Source organism: Leiobunum rupestre, chromosome 10 (genome assembly GCF_980474605.1).
Source record: "Leiobunum rupestre chromosome 10, qqLeiRupe1.1.hap1, whole genome shotgun sequence".
NCBI lineage: Eukaryota > Metazoa > Arthropoda > Arachnida > Opiliones > Sclerosomatidae > Leiobunum > Leiobunum rupestre.
The window spans coordinates 44366608-44388874 of NC_143393.1; the positions used below are offsets into that span (position 1 = coordinate 44366608).

General features: G+C 33.4%; 1 protein-coding gene across 1 annotated transcript in view; it reads right to left on the reverse strand.

Annotated features, from left to right (window-relative positions):
- LOC149926018 (protein scarlet-like) overlaps positions 1-16732 on the reverse strand; it is a 74323-nt gene extending 57591 nt beyond the window's left edge. The window contains exon 1 of the mRNA XM_090160567.1: positions 16590-16732. Coding sequence (XP_090016693.1) covers positions 16590-16688 — 99 coding nt within the window. The 5' untranslated portion in view covers positions 16689-16732. The remainder of the gene's footprint in view (positions 1-16589) is intronic.
- Positions 16733-22267: the final 5535 nt, after the last annotated feature.

Genomic DNA, 22267 nt, shown 5'->3' on the forward strand with positions numbered 1-22267 from the left:
ATCGACGTTACCCAAAATGACTTAACTTGTCACATTGACAGGGTTTCTACTTAAGAATATAAATCGACGTTACCCAAAATGACTTAACTTGTCACATTGACAGGGTATCTACTTCAGAAAATAAATCGACCTTACCCAAAATGACTTAACTTGTCACATTGAGAGGGTTTCTCATTAAGAATATAAATCGACGTTACCCAAAATGACTTAACTTGTCACATTGACAGGGTTTCTCATTAAGAATATAAATCGACGTTACCCAAAATGACTTAACTTGTCACATTGAGAGGGTTTCTACTTAAGAAAATAAATCGACCTTACCCAAAATGACTTAACTTGTCACATTGACAGGTTTTCTCATTAAGAATATAAATCGACGTTACCCAAAATGACTTAACTTGTCACATTGACAGGGTTTCTCATTAAGAATATAAATCGACGTTACCCAAAATGACTTAACTTGTCACATTGACAGGTTTTCTCATTAAGAATATAAATCGACGTTACCCAAAATGACTTAACTGGTCACATCGAAAGGGTTTCTCATTAAGAGTATAAATCGACGTTACCCAAAATGACTTAACTTGTCACATTGACAGGGTTTCTCATTAAGAATATAAATCGACGTTACCCAAAATGACTTAACTTGTCACATTGACAGGGTTTCTCATTAAGAATATAAATCGACGTTACCCAAAATGACTTAACTTGTCACATTGACAGGGTTTCTCATTAAGAATATAAATCGACGTTACCCAAAATGACTTAACTGGTCATATCGAAAGGGTTTCTCATTAAGAATATAAATCGACGTTACCCAAAATGACTTAACTTGTCACATTGACAGGGTTTCTACTTAAGAATATAAATCGACGTTACCCAAAATGACTTAACTTGTCACATTGACAGGGTTTCTCATTAAGAATATAAATCGACGTTACCCAAAATGACTTAACTGGTCACATTGAGAGGGTTTCTCATTAAGAATATAAATCGACGTTACCCAAAATGACTTAACTTGTCACATTGACAGGGTTTCTACTTAAGAATATAAATCGACGTTACCCAAAATGACTTAACTTGTCACATTGACAGGGTTTCTCATTAAGAATATAAATCGACGTTACCCAAAATGACTTAACTTGTCACATTGACAGGGTTTCTACTTAAGAATATAAATCGACGTTACCCAAAATGACTTAACTTGTCACATTGACAGGGTTTCTCATTAAGAATATAAATCGACGTTACCCAAAATGACTTAACTTGTCACATTGACAGGGTTTCTACTTAAGAATATAAATCGACGTTACCCAAAATGACTTAACTGGTCACATTGAAAGGGTTTCTCATTAAGAGTATAAATCGACGTTACCCAAAATGACTTAACTTGTCACATTGACAGGGTTTCTACTTAAGAATATAGATAGATGATTCCTTAAATGAAACGGTGATGGTACGTGCTTTCTTGTGGGTTCAAGTAAAAAATTTTAACTCGATTATCTGGGTGCACTAATTAGCCTCCCCTGCATAAACGTTTCACCGATTTTCTAGTATTAAAAAAAACCGAATGACATTGACCCGCTTTCGCCCCAAAATTTGGTGTGGGTTTTTGCTTTAATGGTTCGACTGTTTCGTGATGAAATCGGTGGTCACGTTTCTATGCTCGCCCCTATTAAATATTTTACTTTTTTCGAAAATTTTCATCTTTTTTACGCAATTTTCTCCCTTTCTTTAAGCATTCTCCGAAGGCCAAGGAGATAAATTTCGAAGGTTTAATTTTTTTTAAATATATAATATCACAAGTCAATAAAATAATCATTAGTTCTACTAGGCAGCTAGGACAGCTTCCTGCATATAAGTCGATTTCAATGCAATTTTACCCTATCTGTTACGTTGAGCTTTGACTTGAGATATTTGAGTTAATAGGTGACATTAAACAAAGATATAACTGCTATAGTATAAAGGTGGATGATACCTAATACTATAGCTCACAAAATCTAGGGTTTGATCAATAACATTTGAAAATCCAGATGAAAATTGGCCCCAAATTAAATGGTGGCCATGAACGACTTTGCTTTGTAGAAAAATTTTGAAAATTAGTACATAATCCACTTGTAACGTTGTGAACACTATACTAAGATTTCTCGTGTTCATTAAAAATTAGGCGTGTGTTCCTTGGATATTAGCATGGATATATATAATGCTTATGAATTCCCTACTGCGGATAACGCGGCCCGCAAATATCATTCTGCAGTCAGCGCTATCTAGCTGATCATTTAATCGGCTGGGAAACTTTTTTTACTAATCTGTCGTCTGCTCGTGAATCCGCTTATGTATGATCACCATGACGGCTTTTGGCCCGCCTACGAGGGAAAAAATTCTCTCTGCGCGCGCTCCCTTCTCGCGTTGTTTGATATGTTAACATAGTGACGTCAAAAAAACCGTCAGCCACATCGAGACGAAAATCTGCCGCGTTAAGCATTCCAAGTAGAGGTATGGATTCCTGATTTATGTCAACCACGGCCACAAATGTCTTGAATTTATTATTCATGATTTTATTTCACTAGTGAAACTTAATTTAAGTTGATTAGATTTTAGTTAACCAGCATAATAAAAAACCTTTAACCCATAAATTTATTTTCATGGATTTGAAATGAGTAATAGCAATATGCCCTCTACAATAGCTACCACTCCAATCCTGAAATCTAGACCTGGTCGTATAATTAAACCAAAAAAAAATTATAGCCCAGCCCGGGTTAAAAAAGCATGTAATATTCACGTTATATCAAGTTCTGAGCCCTTTCTGGCCGTTTCAAACTACATTCAAACCTACAATTTAAGTTAAAATCTGTGCCGGTTAATCTGGTTAATTATACATTGCTGAGAGTCGGTACTTACATTGTGAATAGGATCAGGATTATCATATCTAGGTCCTCTTTTTCCAACAAAGTGTTCTGAACACAAATAAGTATTGTAAGTCATATTTTCCTGTTTAAAGTTTCCCCTCACTTTTCGCAACCATTTTAACCACTTTTTTAATAGGTTTAGGGAAAGGGATAAAAGTTACTTCTTTCATATAAGGTTGACCATCTTGTATAGTAATGCCCCTACAGCTCGGACATACACAAGTTTTCTTTCTTGGAACCGACATCGTTTAATTTTAATTAAAACCACGTATTTAATTCAATGAAAACACCATCAGAATTCTGAAAAGACCGTTAAGAGCCGAGCGGAAAAAAGCCTACGAGTATAGGGAATCCAATCCATAAGCATTATATATATATATATATATATATATATATATATATATATATCCATAAGCATTATATATATATATATATATATATATATATATATATCCATAAGCATTATATATATATATATATATATATATATGTGGTATTAGCTTAGCTGATTATTATTATTATTTTGTCTCCATTTTGGAAAATGGCCAACAAAAATGCATTTCTTCGAATTATACTAAGATTTCTCGTTTTGATTAAAAATTAGGTCTGTGTGATTCCTTGGGTATTAGCTTAACTGATTATTATTATTTGGTCGCCATTTTCTAAAATGGCTACCAGGAATGCATTTCTTCGTATTATTATCGGTCATTTGCTAAATTGATGAAAAGTACGATTATCAATTTGGCTGCCATTTTCTAACATGGGCATCTGGAACGCCTTATTTGGACTTTCTACAATCATCTAGAAAAATTGTTAAAATTGGTATAAAGTACCCTTACGACTTTGTAAACATTTAACTAATATCCGCGACCATTACTTGACAGCCATCTTGTAAAATGGTCGAGTGGAAATATTTTCACAAAGTTTTTAAACAATTATGAAAATTGGTATTTAACTCGTTTTGGACTCTGTGAACATGATACTGTAATATTTAGGGTCCGGAATTTTTTAATGGCCGGCAAATGGCAAAATTATTATAGTGATAAATGCTTTTGACTTTATTTTTTAATCTCTATCTTTATTTCCATTGGCTGCCAAACCTTTATCCACGCTCCGTCCATTTAGATTCACTTTGCACGATTCTTAGCGTCATGGTAAATGGTGGATTTTTAATTACATTTTAGCTTCACGGGACTTGCAAGAGATATTTCCCAGAGCGCTACAAATTACGTGACACAGCAGGGTTGCACGAGTTCGACTTGAATATTCCTATCTTGATGAACTAGTAGCATAAGGGTATATAAAATTTAAATTTAATGTGAAAATCGTGTTACAAAATATATAATATTGAATATTAAATTATAAAATTATCTGCTAACAAGTGGTTTTACGTCACTAATAATAATAATCAGCTAGGCTAATACTCAAGACACTACCGCCCAAGTCATCAAGCGACTTTTAATGCCTTTAAATAGGTGACCGAGTTACATGGTGTAGGAGGGTGGTGGCAAGCCCTTTTTGCCACGCGAGCCAACAGCTCCCTACACTAACTATTACCGTTAACCTCAACAAGTTTTTATGGAAAGGGGAAACCGAAGAACTCGTGGCAAAACCCCTTCAGCCAGTGTTGAGAGAACTTGCAAACTCAACGCGGAAGGAGCGGTTCCGAGCGAAAGTGCTAACCACTCCGCCACCTCAGAGTCAGCTGCCCCAAGCTTCAAGGTAGAAAAATGATAAATTAGGTGATCCATCTTAAATATGAACCTTTACAGAGGTTGTATAATATTAATCCAAGCCCTCTGAACGGAAATTAACAGGCGTTCACAAAGTTCCATCTTTATCCGCGGGTACTCAACACTCGTTTGAAGTAACTCGTGCCAGCAGCGCGCGCCTCAGTATTAAACTACGTGAGTTTGTTTCCGGGTTTTCGATCAAGGGGCGCTGTGGGTAGGATATTCGTATTCAAATAAATAGGCGCTGATAGCCCTTCAAGGCGAAGTTACAAGTTAAGACTAACGGAATTATTTTTAAAACATTCTGTTAAGCCTGGTTTTCACTTGGCGGTTTTTGGGCGAAAAAGCCCGGCGTCGACGGGAAATGGGCGAAAATTTCCGTCGACGCCGGGCGGAAATTCCGTCGGTTTTCGGTTTTGTGTGGCGATTTTCATTTCTATTTTTTTCGCTCAGTTGGGCGATTTCGCTCTTTTTCAACCAATCAAAAACCATTTTCGAAAGGTGACTGTGACGTGTTTTTTTTTCATGATACCCTTGTTGCCTTCTTTTCCAGTATGTTTCTTTCACACAAACCGATCTTTCATAACTCATATTTCTTTGAACACGATAGATCATGTAAAATAACATTAAATTTAAAATGCTTACCTGCGCTTTAATCAATAGTTCACTATTATGATCAGATAAATCATCCATTTTTAGGCCTAGGCTTAAATCTCCACAATCAGACGAAAACCGACGAACTCGCTGCCAGAAAAAAACGCTTTATTTCCGCCCTAAAAAGTGAAAATGCTAAAACGTCGACAGTGAGCGAAACGTCGAAAACCATATCGCCGACGTCGAACTTTCTGTCGGTGATTTTCCGCCAAGTGAAAACCAGGCTTTAGTCTTAATTTGTAACTTCGCCTTGAAGGCCTATCGGCTGAAGTACAGCGTATCGGTTTAACTTATTAAATAGATATATTTCGACGGTTACGGTCGCCAAAACAACTTTAATTAATTGAATTAATTTAATTGCTAATTAATATAATTCCATTTAATTATGAATTTACTAATACAATAATAACTATTGAATTTAATTATTGACTAATATCTATACATTTTAAAAAGATATAATTTAAAATCATTGTTTTCGATGGAATTTATACGTTTTTTGGATAATTTGAAATCATAACGAAATGTGTGGAGAAGACAATTGGAATTGCTAGCTAGGAGCAACAAACACAATGACAACGCAGCTAGCCTTTAAACCCGATAACGCAGTGTTGTGTACATATTTCATTGGACGGACCTTTACGCTGCACGTTTTACGGAAAGGGGGGAGACAATTTCCGAATTTTCCCCTTCCGACGGCAGCAGGCGCTAAAGCGTCTAGCCAATGAAAAACGTACCCAAGAAAATCCAGTGATGGGTTGCGTTCTCCTTGTGTGGGGTGTTGTGTTTGTTGCTCCTAGCTGCTAGGTACAAGGGCCAAATAATGATAAATCCCGGACCTGAATCTGGTACCTTCACACGTACTAAATCGGTCATCCACTAAAAGATACAGGTGGCCATTTTAGTAGGTGAGGAAAAGGAGCAAATAAAGAAAACTGGGAGCGAAATCAAGCAGAAATTTCCGGTTTCCCGAACGAAATCTAGTGTTGACTAAATCGGAATTCGGAAATAAGTGGCGGTTATATGCCATGTTTGGAGCCTCATTTTTAGATTAATTTTAACGATTCTAGGAAAGTATATGTTTAATCTAATATCTATATATATATTTGTCCACTATAGGAATCAACCGTTTTCAACTTAGGTCGACCACATTTAGTATACTATCTCATGGTACCCTGACTGTGGTTTTCGACGGTTACGGTCAGCAAAACAACTTTAATTAATTGAATTAATTTAAAAATTAGGTATATCCGCTATATACAAGATACTACACTTTAATCCTAGACAAAAGACCGAATTTTTTAATTCTTTAGGCATTCACACGAAAAAAGCTTAAATGTTGGAATTTTTTTCAAAAGCCTTCTTCTATAGACAAAGGCTAATTATTATGTAATCAACGTATAATTAGTTAAAATTGACTTTAACCAGTTGGTTACATTCGGCACGGTGCCATGCTTGGAGACACTTATGGCAGCGTTCTATAACTGCATTGATTTGTGTCGGAGTTTCGTCATTAGCACTTGCTCCTTGTTATTCTTTGGTCTTTTTGTACAAGAAGTGTTGAAATGTAATTTAAATAAGTAGAAAATTTAAATTGTTATATATAATCATCGTAAAATTAGTTAAATTTTCGTAAGAAAAGATACTACACCTTTTAATACAAATATTCCCCGGATATATTGGGTACCCCAGATAGTATTATATTTAATACACTAATTATGAATATAGTACGTATAAAAATAATGTAAGTTACTTTAAGAACCAAACTATACATGTATATGATAACTGTGAATAAATATTCCAGGATATCTACTACGTATATTTGACGTCGGCTTGAAAAGGAACTACGGTTCGAAAGCTCGCCAAAAATAAAAAATTTTAAAAATTTTAAATTTTAGTCATGTAGTATCCCGTCTCTTTTACTATTATTTTATTATACTTGTCTTAGTTTTTTTACAAGGTATTTTATTAAGTTCATTGATATTAAAAATTAGACTACTAATTAATTAAATTATGAAATCGAGATTGAAAATATTAAATCGTGATTAAAATGATTAAATCGTGTTTATATTGATTAAATCGTGATTAAATTGATAAAATCGTGATTAAATTGTGTTTATATTGATTAAATCGTGATTAAATTGTGTTTATATTGATTAAATCGTGATTAAAATCATTTAATCATGATTATTAGGCCAATCTAAAGCTTAGTGATCTGCTCCTCGGGTTTTAGCGCTGTTCGACAGGGTCTTGACCTGGATTTATCACTATTTGGCCCATGCTAGGGAAAACCTAGTTTCTGCTTCACTTATGATGCCAGGAAAAAACTCAAATAAACCGGAATCGACTTCCGGGAATGTAATCTCCTCCGCACTCGGGTTTATCACCTGAACTAAAGATTTTTTTAAACATTTCGAAAAGAAACTAGATTTACTCTGGATTGAGGATTTTTCGAATCGAACCATAAAATTTATTGTACAAGCATTGGCTTCGTACCCGAAGAAGAAACCTTTCTTAACCGTAGCGAGAAATTGCTGTAGTTATTTAAATTTCAAGAAATACAGGAAATTTTTCAAATCTGGACAAATGTGAGATATATTGGAAAATCGCAAATATCGGAAATATTTTTCATATATTAGGGAAATATTTCAAATATATTGGAAATATTGCAAAACTCGGGAATTAGTGTTGTAAGTCCGAAAATTTTCCGGAAAATGACCGAGACATTTTTTCCGGAAAATTTTCCGTATTTTTCCGAAAAAAATAAAAAGTTTTCTTTCCATGATTAATCTAATATATATATCGGAAATATTTTACATATATTGGAAATATTGCAAATATCGGCAATATTTCATTTATTTGGGAAATATTGCAAATATCGGAAATATTTCATTTATTTTGGAAATATTGCAAATATCGGCAATATTTCATTTATTTTGGAAATATTGCAAATATCGGAAATATTTGAGATATATTGGAAACATTTCATATATATGGGAAATATTTCTCATATATGGGAAATATTTCATATATAAGATAAATATTTCAAATATATGGGAAATATTTCATATATATGGGAAATACTGCAAATACCGGAAATATTTCATATATATTGGAAATATTTCATATATATGGGACATATTTCAGATATATGGGACATATTTCAGATATATTGGTAATATTTTAGATATATTTGAAATACTGCAAATATCGGAAATATTTGATTTATATTGGAAACATTTCATTTATATGGGAAATATTTCATTTATATGGGAAATATTTCTTTTATGAGGGAAATATTTCTTATATAACGGAAATATTTCATTTATATGGGAAATATTTCTTATATAAGGGAAGTATTTGTTATATAAGGGAAATATTTCATATATAGGGGAAATATTTCATATGGGAAATATTTCATATAAGGGAAATATTTCATATATATGGGAAATATTTGAGATATACTGGAAATATTCGAGATATATTGGAAATATTCGAGATATATTGGAAATATTCGAGATATATTGGAAATATTTGAGATATATTGGAAATATTTGAGATATATTGGAAATATTTGAGTAAAAATTGGAAATATTTGAGATATATTGGAAATATTTGAGATATATTCGAAATATTTGAGATATGTTGGAAATATTTGAGATAAATTGGAAATATTTGAGATATATTGGAAATATTTGAGATATATTGGAAACATTTCATATATATGGGAAATATTTCTCATATATTTGAAATATTTCAGATATATTTGAAATATTGCAAATATCGGAAATATTTGATATACATATTGGAAATATTTGATATACATATTGGAAATATTTGATATACATATTGGAAATATTTGATATACATATTGGAAATATTTGATATACATATTGGAAATATTTGATATACATATTGGAAATATTTGATATACATATTGGAAATATTGCAAATATCGGAAATATTACAAATATATGGGAAATATTGTAAATATCGGAAATATTACATATATATGGGAAATATTTCATATATATTGGAAACATTTCATATATATGGGAAATATTTCACATATAAGGGAAATATTTCACATATAAGGGAAATATTTCATATATAAGGGAAATATTTCATATATATGGGAAATATATAATATTTATGGGAAATATATAATATTTATGGGAAATATATAATATTTATGGGAAATATATAATATTTATGGGAAATATATAATATTTATGGTAAATATCATATATGGTAAATATTTCATACATGGGAAATATTTCCGATATATTTGAAATATTTGAGATATATTGGAAATATTTCAGATGTATCGGAAATATTTTAGATATATTGGAAATATTTTAGATATGTTGGAAATATTTGAGATATATTGGAAATATTTGAGATATGTTGGAAATATTTGAGATATATTGGAAATATTTGAGATATATTGGAAATATTTGAGATATATTGGAAATATTTGAGATATATTGGAAATATTTGAGATATATTGGAAATATTTGAGATATGTTGGAAATATTTGAGATATGTTGGAAATATTTGAGATATATTGGAAATATTTTAGATATGTTGGAAATATTTGAGATATATTGGAAATATTTGAGATATATTGGAAATATTTGAGATATATTGGAAATATTTGAGATATGTTGGAAATATTTTAGATATGTTGGAAATATTTTAGATATATTGGAAATATTTGAGATATGTTGGAAATATTTGAGATATGTTGGAAATATTTGAGATATATTGGAAATATTTCAGATGTATTGGAAATATTTCATACATATGTGAAATATTTCAGATATATTGGAAATATTTCAGATATATTGGAAATACTTCAGATATATCGTAAATATTCGACATATATTGGAAATATTTCATAAAAATGGGAAATATTTCAGTTATATTGGAAATATTTCATACATATGTGAAATATTTCAGATATATTGGAAATATTTCAGATATATTGGAAATATTTCAGATATATTGGAAATATTTCAGATATATTGGAAATATTTCAGATATATTGGAAATATTTCAGATATATTGGGAATACTTCAGATATATCGGAAATATTCGACATATATTGGAAATATTTCATACCTATGGGAAATTTTTCAGATTTAAATTATTAAATAAATAGAAATCAGTTAAGCTAATACCAAAAGCCCCACCAAATGCAACTTTTAATGCCTTTTAAATTAGGTAGATCAAATTATACTAAAACGTTTTAGTCCAAAAGCTCTCAATAACACGAAATTCTTAAATAAATATTTTAATTTGACACTCCATGTGCTTCTAATTTTAAATTACTCGTTAAAGTTCATCATTTATGATTAAATATTTTTCCTTTAAAAAAAGTGCGCAGACAAGGCTATAAGTGTCAAACTTAAGCGTGTTACGTTACTTAAGACATAACGTATGAAGATCCGTTCCATTTGTGTGTTAAGATGCTAAGTTTCTTGAATTTAATCTTATCTTCCCCCACAGGGGGGCCTTTTTTCTTGGTCGGATTTAATTTTGAATTCCCGTCACTTGCCAAAATCGGACCACTTCAAAGAAACGCTGTACATTCGCCATTTCAAAATCTCGTGTTGACATTATCCTAAAAAAACTCTTTTTAAGCGTACTTGGAATATTTTTTTGGTATTTCACTTTTAACTACTACCATATCTTATTTCAAATTGCATAATAGCAGTCGCATATAAATAATGTATATTTTATGCTAAAAGTATTGAAGGGTGGGAAATTTTCGGTTAGAGGGTTATATGTGACCCTAGCCTGTCGTCGAAATACAAATTATAGATATTTTTATATTTTAAATTAAGGTTTTTTAAGTTTCTTTTGGACCTTTTCGAGCTCGTTTTTTAACTTTATTTAATTTATTCGTAACGTCTTTTAGCCTGTTCTATAATTTTTACTAATACCTGTAATTCCAACATAAAAAAATTAGGAAAAGTAGTTAAAACAAATTTAGTTACCTGTCCAGATAGAGGTCGGGGATGGTTAACTTTTATTTAATAAATAAAGCTCTCAAAATTATTCGTAAAACGTTTTGATCAAGTAATTTATATTTCTGTATTATCCGATTAATTTTTTGATAAAGGACATCGCACTTCTTCTATGGGATTTGGCTTTCGACAGATTTTTTTCAAAATGAAACATGTTGCTAAGCTTGATCAAAGGAGCAAAATTGTCTATTGCCATTTTTCCCTAGCTCCTATAGTTTGTCCAGTAGCAGCGGTCAAACCTGGACAAAACTTAGTATAGTCTATTTGTTAAAAGGAGTCACGGCCCATCGGTTAGCGCTCTATGTTTGCGCGTCGCTAGTCCGGGCTCACTATCAATAGAGTTTTCTTGCCAAGATTTTTACACCTCTACTTCATTATTTCTATTCTCGCAACTTATTATTCGATGAATTTTCGTACGTGGAATTAATAATTATTCAATATTTCATGAGCAATAATCAAATAAAAGAAATACTAAAGAAATTAGAATATATATGATTAACCGTTTCGTTGAATCCCACATTCAACACTCGCTCATAGGTAAGAAACAGTCACTTAACAACAGATCAAACACTTATTTATCGATACAGCTCATAGTCGGTTAAAGTCACGGTCACACGACAGTTAAGACCATAGACATAATAAAGAAATAGACACCTTACGCGGAGTTTGATTTGCCAAAAATATACGGGAGCGATAGCTAGCAGACAACCGGTATTTGTTCCGTATTCCTGTGGTAACACGTTTAAGCGACGCCTGTCGATTAGGCGAGAAAATACAAAATCATCACGTGATACGTCACACATGTTCGTGTTTGTAATCTTTTAGGTACTCTGACGTGATTCGCGAATATTTTGGCTGTGAGAATTTAAAATAAGGTAAATTTTTATTATAATTTTTAAATAAGTCAATTAATTCTTTCAAAACCCAAATAAAAAGCAGCAGATGATCTTATAATTAAAAACAAAAAATTATATTTGCGAAATGATATTTTGTCAAAGGCTTAAGTAACTATCCGGTTTGTTGTGGAACTTGTGGTTATGGCTTGTTATGGGAATATTCTGAGATTCTAAATTGTAAACAAAAGTAAATGGAATTTTGATTCTACCTTGGATTAAGAATGATTCTACTAAAGGTATGTAGCTATTGTTCTTGAAATAAAATTAGCTTTGACAATTTAAGTCTGATGGCTTGACCCTTCATTTCTAGATTTTTGTCCTTCTCTAATTTGTGGAGTCTGAGCTTGCAATATAAATTAATAACTTTCTTAATGATGATGTTCGATTCCAACTTCAGGATCAAACATGTTCATGGTGATCTGGTAAGATGTCCATGCCAACAATATTTCATAATACAGCAAGTTCTAGTTCTTAGACTACATTTCTTTTATAGAGAGCAACTAAACAAAATTGGCTAAAAACCAAGGAGATCTTACTCAAATTATAATAACATAATTAAACCTACAAAAATCTAGAAATGAAGGGTCAAGCCATCAGACTTAAATTGTCAAAGCTAATTTTTTTTCAAGGACAATAGCTACATACCTTTAGTAGAATCATCCTTTTCATCGAAATTCCATTTACTTTTGTTTACAATTTAGAATCTCAGAATATTCCCATAACAAGCCATAACCACAAGTTCCACAACAAACCGGATAGTTACTTAAGCCTTTGACAAAATATCATTTCGCAAATATAATTTTATGTTTTTAATTATAAGATCATCTGCTGCTTTTTATTTGGGTTTTGAAAGAATTAATTGACTTATTTAAAAATTATAAAAAAAAATTACCTTATTTTAAATTCTCACAGCCAAAATATTCGCGAATCACGTCAGAGTACCTAAAAGATTACAAACACGAACATGTGTGACGTGTCACGTGATGATTTTGTATTTTCTCGCCTAATCGACAGGCGTCGCTTAAACGTGGTACCACAGGAATACAGAACAAATACCGGTTGTCTTCTCGTTATCACTCCCGTATTTAACCCCCGTAGAATCTTGGGTCTATTTCTTTATTATGTCTATGGTTAAGACTCAATACTTAACTATTTATCTACTGAGTTCGTTCATCGTGCGATCAGAATGTCGTACGAACAGAACGAAACCAAATACGACGCTCGGTTTTGGGAAGCACCCGGAATTTCAGCAAGAAACCTCTTTTGATAGTGAGCCCGGACTAGCGACGCGCAAACATAGAGCGCTAAGCGATGGGCCGAGACTTCTTTTAACAAATAGACTACACTAAGTTTCGTCCACTTTTGACCGCTGCTACTGGCCAAACTATAGGAGCTAGGAAAAAATGGCAATGGACAATTTTGCTCCTTTGATCAATCCCAACAACATGTTTCAATTTGAAAAAAATCGGTCGAAAGCCAAATCCCATAGAAGAAGTGCGATGTCCTTTGTAAAATTAATTCGATAAAAAGCTCAAATTTTACGAAAAATACATGTTTTTTAATCATTTTCCGAAATATTAACCGGTAAATTTTTTTGTTCAAATTTTTTTCCCGAAAAAAAATCAATTTAAACATGGATAATGATTAACCGTCCCCGACCTCTATGTCCAGAAATCATTTATCTATTAATACGACCAATTGACTTAAAGTTTACTTTGATCTCTTACACCGAAAAATCAAAATAAATAAATTTTGACATCTTACTAAATCTGAAGTTTTTGAGTTCTATTTTTTAATTTCTTATGGTTTATTTTTTTAACGTTTGTTATTTTTTTAATATATTCGCCTTATTACGTACATTTCTAATTATATTGTTTTAATTGAATATCTGGTAATAATTTATACATATTACAATTGTTCACTTTCGATAACGCCAATGTTTTTAGTTTTCTCTGATTTGATTGTTTACGAAATACGCGTACTAATTAAGTTTAAGAAAGTCGATGTACGGAAACCAATTACAATAATTAATTTAAACAACAGCTTGTATAGCAATTTACTGGTTAACATTATCCAACTTTTTGATTCACATTAAACAATATTCTATTCTATTCATTGGATATTTTTATTTTTAAGTATACTTATTTATATACATGTATAAATTTGGTGATTTTGAATTTCCCACCAAATTGCATAAGCGTTAAATAATTTTTGCGTTATCGTTTTTTGAAAAGTCATATATTTAATAATAAAGATATATAATATTATGAATTCTTAGGTTCCGCTTAATTAATTCGATACTTTTATCGCGCAAATATTTTAAAGGAATGGATAAGCATTTTGGATACATTTTGAACATCGTAATATCTACTACGTAATAATGATTAATCGACTAGAAATCGTGACGGCGACAGCGTGCTGGGAGGCTAGATGTATGGGTACGTATAAATATCTGGGAACGTGAGACGGAAGCCTTAAAAAAAGAGGGTGAAACCTGCCGAAAGAGAATCAAGTGAACTAACTACTTAAAGGTCATTTCACTCTACATTCGCTGGTCCCTCTTTGCTGATTTACTTTCTTTCTTTTAAATTTGAGCAAACACAAAAGTGCTTATATTATTTTATTATCGAAAACACACGGGTGACTTTAAAATTCACTAAACAAGTTTAGTTTTTAAGTTATTAAAATTAAAAACAGAATGTTTATTTCGTTAGAATGAATACGCGCGAGGTACTAAAATGGACCTTAAAACGTTGCTGAGTCATATTTAAAATTTTCTTCATATCGAGGCAGATAAACCAACGAATAAATGGTTCTGTCACAATCGAGCAACAACAAGGGCGTATCCAGGATTTTATTTCAGGGGGGGGTTTTGAGGGAAAATTTCAAAGGGGGGAGGGGGTGCTGACGGAAGTTTCACTGATTTTTATTAGGCACCCCCCCCCCCCTTAAATACGCCCTTGAGCAACAATGTATGATGATTTCGCGTAGAGTTCCCGTAACGTTTTTGGGGTTAACTAAGACCCCAAAATACTCATTTACAGAGAGGTTAAGCAAAGAGCTTTAGAAGTTTTAACAACAACGTCGGAAATACCTCGACGTTTGACGAGAAAGCAAATATCCTGGTGGTAGGCCAACGTGTACTGCGGTTGGCCTACCACCAGGATATTTGCGCGGCGGGAAGAAAACTTAAAGGAAAACAGGCGGAAGAAATCCTAGGCCTTTAAGCGCGCTTTCAGTTGGCCGTCTAACGCAATCAAGTACGTTTGCAATCGAATTGTAACAAATTGCACACCTTTTTCTAACGTTATTTAAACAATACTAAAACATGGCTATGAGTTTTGTCAAAATACAATTATTTGTTTCTTCGTGTGGCCGGGTGTACCACAAATTTATCTCTTTGTATACTCGTACTTATTTCGCCAAATTCGTCTTAATTGTACAGGGCCTAGGCGTATTTAAATTCAAACCAGTATTTACGCTTTTTAACAGATAAATAATAAGTTGTCATAACTCTGTCTCGATTTGTTGAGTTGGAAAATTATAATTCTCGGTATTTTTATTTCAACACTTTAAATAAATTACGACGTGTCACGTAAGCTCGACATAAATATTGCGTCGTCTTGAAGTTGTTAAATATTCGACTCCGAAGTACAAACGGGAAAGTATAACGTCCAAAATCTTCTCATGACTCCCGACCAGGGTTGGAGATTAGGATATTTTTTTAAAAGTCACAAGTCAGCTTGACTAGTGAGCCTCCTACCCTAATTTATTTTACTAGTCACTGACTAGTGGGGGTAAAAATGGGGGTATTATAACAAGCACAGCCAACATTTTGCTTTGCCCGTTACGTGACTTTGCCCGATCACAATTTTTTTTAAATAAAATGTGATAGATTAATTATGATACGCCATATTCATCATTATTTATGAATATTTAGATAAATATTTCACTAGTCAAATTGACAAGAGAGCCACCAGATTTCGAATAATTATAATAGTCAGATCATTTATTTTAGTAGTCACATATCGAGACTAGTGATTTATGTCCAACTCTGCTCCCGACGTGGTTGTTCAAACTTCTAGAGTACTCTTCTTAACCTCTCTAATTTGTATTCTCCCCCCCCCCCCCCACCCGTACATTTTTGAAATATTAGGGCCTAATTGACTAAATATATCAATTCCCAGACAGTAATTAACGTAATTTATTGACAGTCCTCCCTGCTTTCATTAATTGGAAATTCACTCTCTACATCTCATAAAAAAGAGATTATCTTTTGAGAGGCCGTAGATGACAAGTCAGCTTCTTTTAATGTCGGCGAAGATAGGAGCCCCCTGATCAAAGAGATAATATTTTGGCTAGTCTCACCTGACTGTCCGTTAGGTAAGAAGTAGGCAAGGGCGAGTCGGACGAGCAGCTTGGCACCGAAGCTGGTCCGGACACCCTGTTCTCGTCAGCGGTTCCCATTAGGATTTATTTCGTTACCGTACAAGAATCCGCGTCAAATACGCCACAACAACTTCGACGTTGTGTCAAAGTGGATTTCCAAATATTTCCCACCCAAATTTCGCGCACTGTTTCCCGCGTCGTCTGCTTTCAAGTCGCCGATCTTCGATACGAGCGGAAAAAAGCGAGAAATCTCTTTCTTCTCAATTAGGATAGAAGCGGCGCGTGCGCTTTTAAACCGTTTCGTCATTGGTCGATCTAATCCGTTACGCCCTCCCCCAAAGCCACGCCCTCCTTAATTTCCTTCACTTCCTTTTCCATCCAACTTTTCAGCTCTCGAGAAGATAAAACTTGAATATTTATTTTATTTATATATTTATATTTTTGGAAGATTACAGTAGTTCAAGGTTAAAATCTGGTTCTGTTTATTTTTAATTTTTTTTTAAAGGAATATAATTTCTAGTATTTTTGTCGCATCAAAGGGTTGTAATAGCACTTTCGCCTCGCACCAAGAGGAACCGGGTTCAATCCCAGCTTGTGGCATTGTGTGAAACCTCGGAACAACTCCTTCCGCGTTGGGTTTGCGAGTTCTCTCCCCACTGGTTAAGGGGGTTTTTATTCGAGTTCTTTGGTTTCCCCTTTCCATAAAAACTTGTTGAGGTTAACGGTAATAGTTAGTGTAAGGAGCTGTTGGCTCGCGTGGCTTGAAGGGCTTGCCACCTTGGATTAATAATAAAAGCTAACTTATTCATCCAAGTTGCCACCACCCTCCTACGCATTATAACCCGGCCACCTGAATTAATGGCTTTAAAAGTCGCTTGATGACTTAGGCCTATGGTGGTGCCTTGGGTATTAGCCTAGCTGATTATGATTATTTTTTTTTCGTCCCCCCCCCATTGGTTAGAGGGGTTTCCCCCTGGGCTCTGCAGTTTCTCCTTTCCATATTTATTAGTTAGTGTATGGAGCTGTTGGCTCTCGTGGCATGAAGGGCTTGCCACCACCCTCCTACGCATTGTAACCCGACCACCTGATTTCATCATTTTCATGGCATGAAAAATTCACCTGGTGGTGCCTTGGCTATAAGACTAGCTGATGGTGAGTATTGTTAAGCTTATGTTTGTTGTAAATCGGGTAATTAGCTCAATTTAAAGCGTCTAACCAATGAAAACTGAACGCAAGAATATCCACGACTTTTGACGGGTAATTGCCTGCACTGTATGGGAAAATTCTTATGTGCTGTTGTGCTGTATATTCCCGGGAAATATCGGATACCCTATCTAGTTAAGTAATTTACAAAATGTTCAAAACCGACGTTTAATCGACTTTAGTCCTATAACGTTTATATTAGGTTCATTATGCATCGTATAATAGTTTTAATAACATTTCATATTGACGTTTAATAGACGTTAATCAAATAACGTTTATACTTGGGTTTCTGTTAGGATTAAAAGACTTAATATCAACCGTTTTATAAACCGTCTATTTTGGTGACATCGTCCACCATTTCATAACGTTTATCTCTCAACATAGTTTCAACGATTCACAAACGGTTTATCAACGAGATTTTGCTACCTGGGAGTTTATGGCGTTGGGTGAAAACTCGGAACAACGCCGCTCGCGTTGAGAAAACAAATTATCTCGCTATTGGTTAAAGTGGTTTTCCCACGAGTTCTTCGCTTTCCCCTTTGCGTTTAATAATAACTATAATAATCAGCTCAGCTATAGCTAATACCCAAAACATCACCCTAGGCCCAAGTCATCTAGCGACTTTTAATGCCTATAATTTAGGTAATAGTAAGTGTAGGGAACTATTAGCATGGACGGTTTGCTACAGCCTCCTTCGTAATGGTAGTCATTAGTTGACTTCTGCCTTGGGTTCCCATATTTTTAGGTACCACAGTACCTGAGTACATTATCAAATTAACTCATCAATGTTTTAAATTTTAAAAACTTTATGAAAAACGTAAATGATACGAATTTATAATTATTAAAATATAACTATTTAAGACGGAAAATGCTACTTACAGTCTGAAAAAGTGGTTTTATCAGTACAGAAACATCATTATCCGTCTATATATAAACGTATTTTTCGTGATTAATATCTTTGCATTAAATTTATTTTAATGCCGTATTTAAAATAATACGGTAGTACTTTTTCACGTTCTTTAATGCGAAATTTAGGATATTTAACTACTTCGTTATTTAAATGAGGAGCTTATAAAAAAAACCCCCTTTCGTTTCTTATCTATAAATGGAAGATTGATTTAACTGCTTAATGTCTTAGATTTCTTTCGGTGATAATCCCTAAGACATAACTTTCAGTTTAGTATGCCAACCTCGAACGCCTGTCGAATAATTAGAAGTAAATTAGAAACTATTTTCACGACTCTCATCGGTACCGATAGAAAACTCAGTTTGGCTATAAGCGCCTTTAAATTCCGGGGGACTTCTTTTCCGCAAGATAATGATTTATCCCAGCCCGAGTAATTACATTTTAATCGACGTCTTGAGAATTTTTTCGACGCCTTTCTAGCAATTTAAAGCCTAAATGGTTTAATTTCCGTCTAATAATTTACGTAATCATCTCTCGCGTATTACCCCCCAGTCAGAAAGTGGAAGAATTTTCGTGCGCTTTTGCCAGATGGAACTTAAAATCGGATATTTTCAGATATAATAAAACCACAAGGAGTTTATTTAATTGATAATGAGTGTAAATGAGCAAATTCTCGTTAATGTTCCTTTAGATTATAGCTCCGAAATTACGGTTTATTTGATAGGTTGTGTAATTAAAAACGTTGAAAACTAACAGTGACTGTATGATCCCACGGAAATTTAAGTTGGAAACTAACGTTGACTTTATGATCCCAATCAAATTTAAAGTTGAAAACTACCAGTAACTTTATGATTCCAGTCATATTGAAAATTGAAAACTACCAGTGACTGTATGATTCCAGTCATATTGAAAATTGAAAACTACCAGTAACTTTATGATTCCAATCAAATTTAAAGTTGAAAACTACCAGTAACTTTATGATCCCAGTCAAATTTAAAGTTGAAAACTACCAGTAACTTTATGATTCCAGTCATATTGAAAATTGAAAACTACCAGTAACTTTATGATTCCAATCAAATTTAAAGTTGAAAACTACCAGTAACTTTATGATTCCAATCAAATTTAAAGTTGAAAACTACCAGTACCTTTATGATCCCAGTGAAATTTAAAGTTGGAAACTACCAGTAACTTTATGATTCCAGTCATATTGAAAATTGAAAACTACCAGTAACTTTATGATCCCAGTCAAATTTAAGGTTGAAAACTACCGGCGACTTTATGATCGCAGGGAAAGTTAAATTAGCTACTATAGAAAATTAGAGGTGCCTTCTTTTGTTTATTCTTAAATTTACACTTATTTATCATAATTGTTTCGTATTCCCGAATTTTCTATTTGAAGCTTGCATCTAGGAGCAACAAACACAGCACCCCACATAAGGAGAACGCAACCCGTCAGAAATTGCGCATTTTCTAGTTTACATTTTTCATTGGCCAGACGCTTTAGCGCCTGCTGCCGTCGGAAGGGGAAAATTCGTAAATTGTCTTCCCCCTTTCCGTAAAACGTTCAGCGTAAAGGCTCGTCCAATGAAATTTGTACACAACACTGCATTAGCGTGTTTAAAGGCTAGCTGCGTTCTCCTTGTGTTTGTTGCTCCTAGCTTGCATTGACTTTGCGTGTATCGAATTTCGCAAAAGGAATTTGAACAATTTTTCCCATCGGATTTTTAAAAAAAAACCAATTATTGACCGACTGAAATGTAAATGATATAAACCGACGTAACGGCGTGTAACGTAACAGGGTAGAAATTTGAACAATTGCCGCTGTCAAATCATTGTTAGTAAGCTCCAAACTCGACGCGACAGTTACACGGTAACTCAATAGCCGTCAACTTGACCATATCTCAGTTCTCGCGAGATTTTGAGGTTTCCTCCGTGGAGGCGCTCGGATGTTAACTCTCCGAAAAATCGAGTTAATAATCGACGATTATTTTTCTATCCCAGCTAAAATTTCCGCGTTATCATCTTTGGACGAAATACTTGAATTTCCACGAGAGCCCCTTCTTCGCAACCCGGATATAAAGGCAGCGCGTTTAAAGGCAGGAAAAGGGTACAGACTTTGTATATCCGAATGTCAACATCGAGGTGGTAAAGTATATATTTTTTGATAATTCGTTCCTGGCTCAGAAACGAGGGTTGTACGGTTTCCTATCTATACGAACGGCTATTCACGTACGACCAGCTATCAGGCTGGTGTCTACTTGATAAATGCTTTGCTCCAACAAAATGGTGAAAATAAATTTCCCAATTTGAATGCACCTTGGAGGAAAAACAAGGGGCCCCATTGCTTCTAAAAAGCTATTTTTGAGTTGGCCTCTGCGAAACTAAATTGGGGCTTCGTAGTACGTGCTTTGGATGAAATATTTCTGAATTCAGATTTAATTACACGGTGAATTTTTAGGCGTCTTTAAAGTTATAAGGTTTGAGAAATGGGTGTTTTTGAAGAAACGAGCCGCGGATTCTACGTTTTATTCGGTTTACTGCTCTTTATGAAGTCATTTACGTAATGTTCAGGCACTAAAACATGCGTACATTTTCAAACCATTTTCCCCAAAAAAAACGGTTTATTTGGTTTTAACCAGGTTTTTTTTGTTTAAATCAGGTTTTTTTAAACACTGCTTTATTTTACTTTTAATGTAATTTTCGCTGTTGTTTAACCGTGCATACATATTACAAATCAACTAAAAGGTCTCCAGTGACCAGAACAAAGTTTTAGTTTTAATTTCATTTTTGATTTTGTATAAATGCAGGATGAACAAGAAAATGCCTCGAAAATTTTATAAAAAAAAATTGGAAATTTTCAAGGGAATTAAAGGAAAATATAGGAAAAACCGTAAACAAAAATAAGGTTTGTTATCGGAAAACAGTAGATAAAATTAAGTTAAATATAGGTTGAAGGGTACACGACGATATTATATACGACGGGATATATACTAAATATGAGAAAACCTAAGAGGTGAATAGGAAGGTGTTGAAAATATAGGAAATGTGATCACATTGTAATTGTTTTAGAAATGTAATCATTTTGGTAAGAAAATGTATAAACATTTTGGAATAATTTTAATTTAATTAAAAAAACAAGTTATAAATAAAACCATTGTTTTTTTTTTAAATCACTTGGTTTAAACCATGGTTCAAATCATGTGTGATTTAAACCAGCCAACCCTGATTGTATCTGATTCATTTTCTCAAATGAACCAAGAATTGATCTATTTGAATGTTTATATTCCGTCAGTCGCGACGCATCATGACCCAGGGGAATCAACTAAAGGGGGAGGAAATGGAAAAGGAGGCGGATATACGTTTATTACGTCAATCGCGTCAAGAGGACGTAATATTTAGGGAGCCAATAATGCGCCGCCTGGAGTTGATTGATATTGAAGGGGAGGGGCCAGGTTGTTATCCTAGAGCTGCTACGGAAGCGAAGGTAAAAATCGACGGAATATAAACATATATATAAATAGATCAATAGGCGAAACTAGAAGGTAAA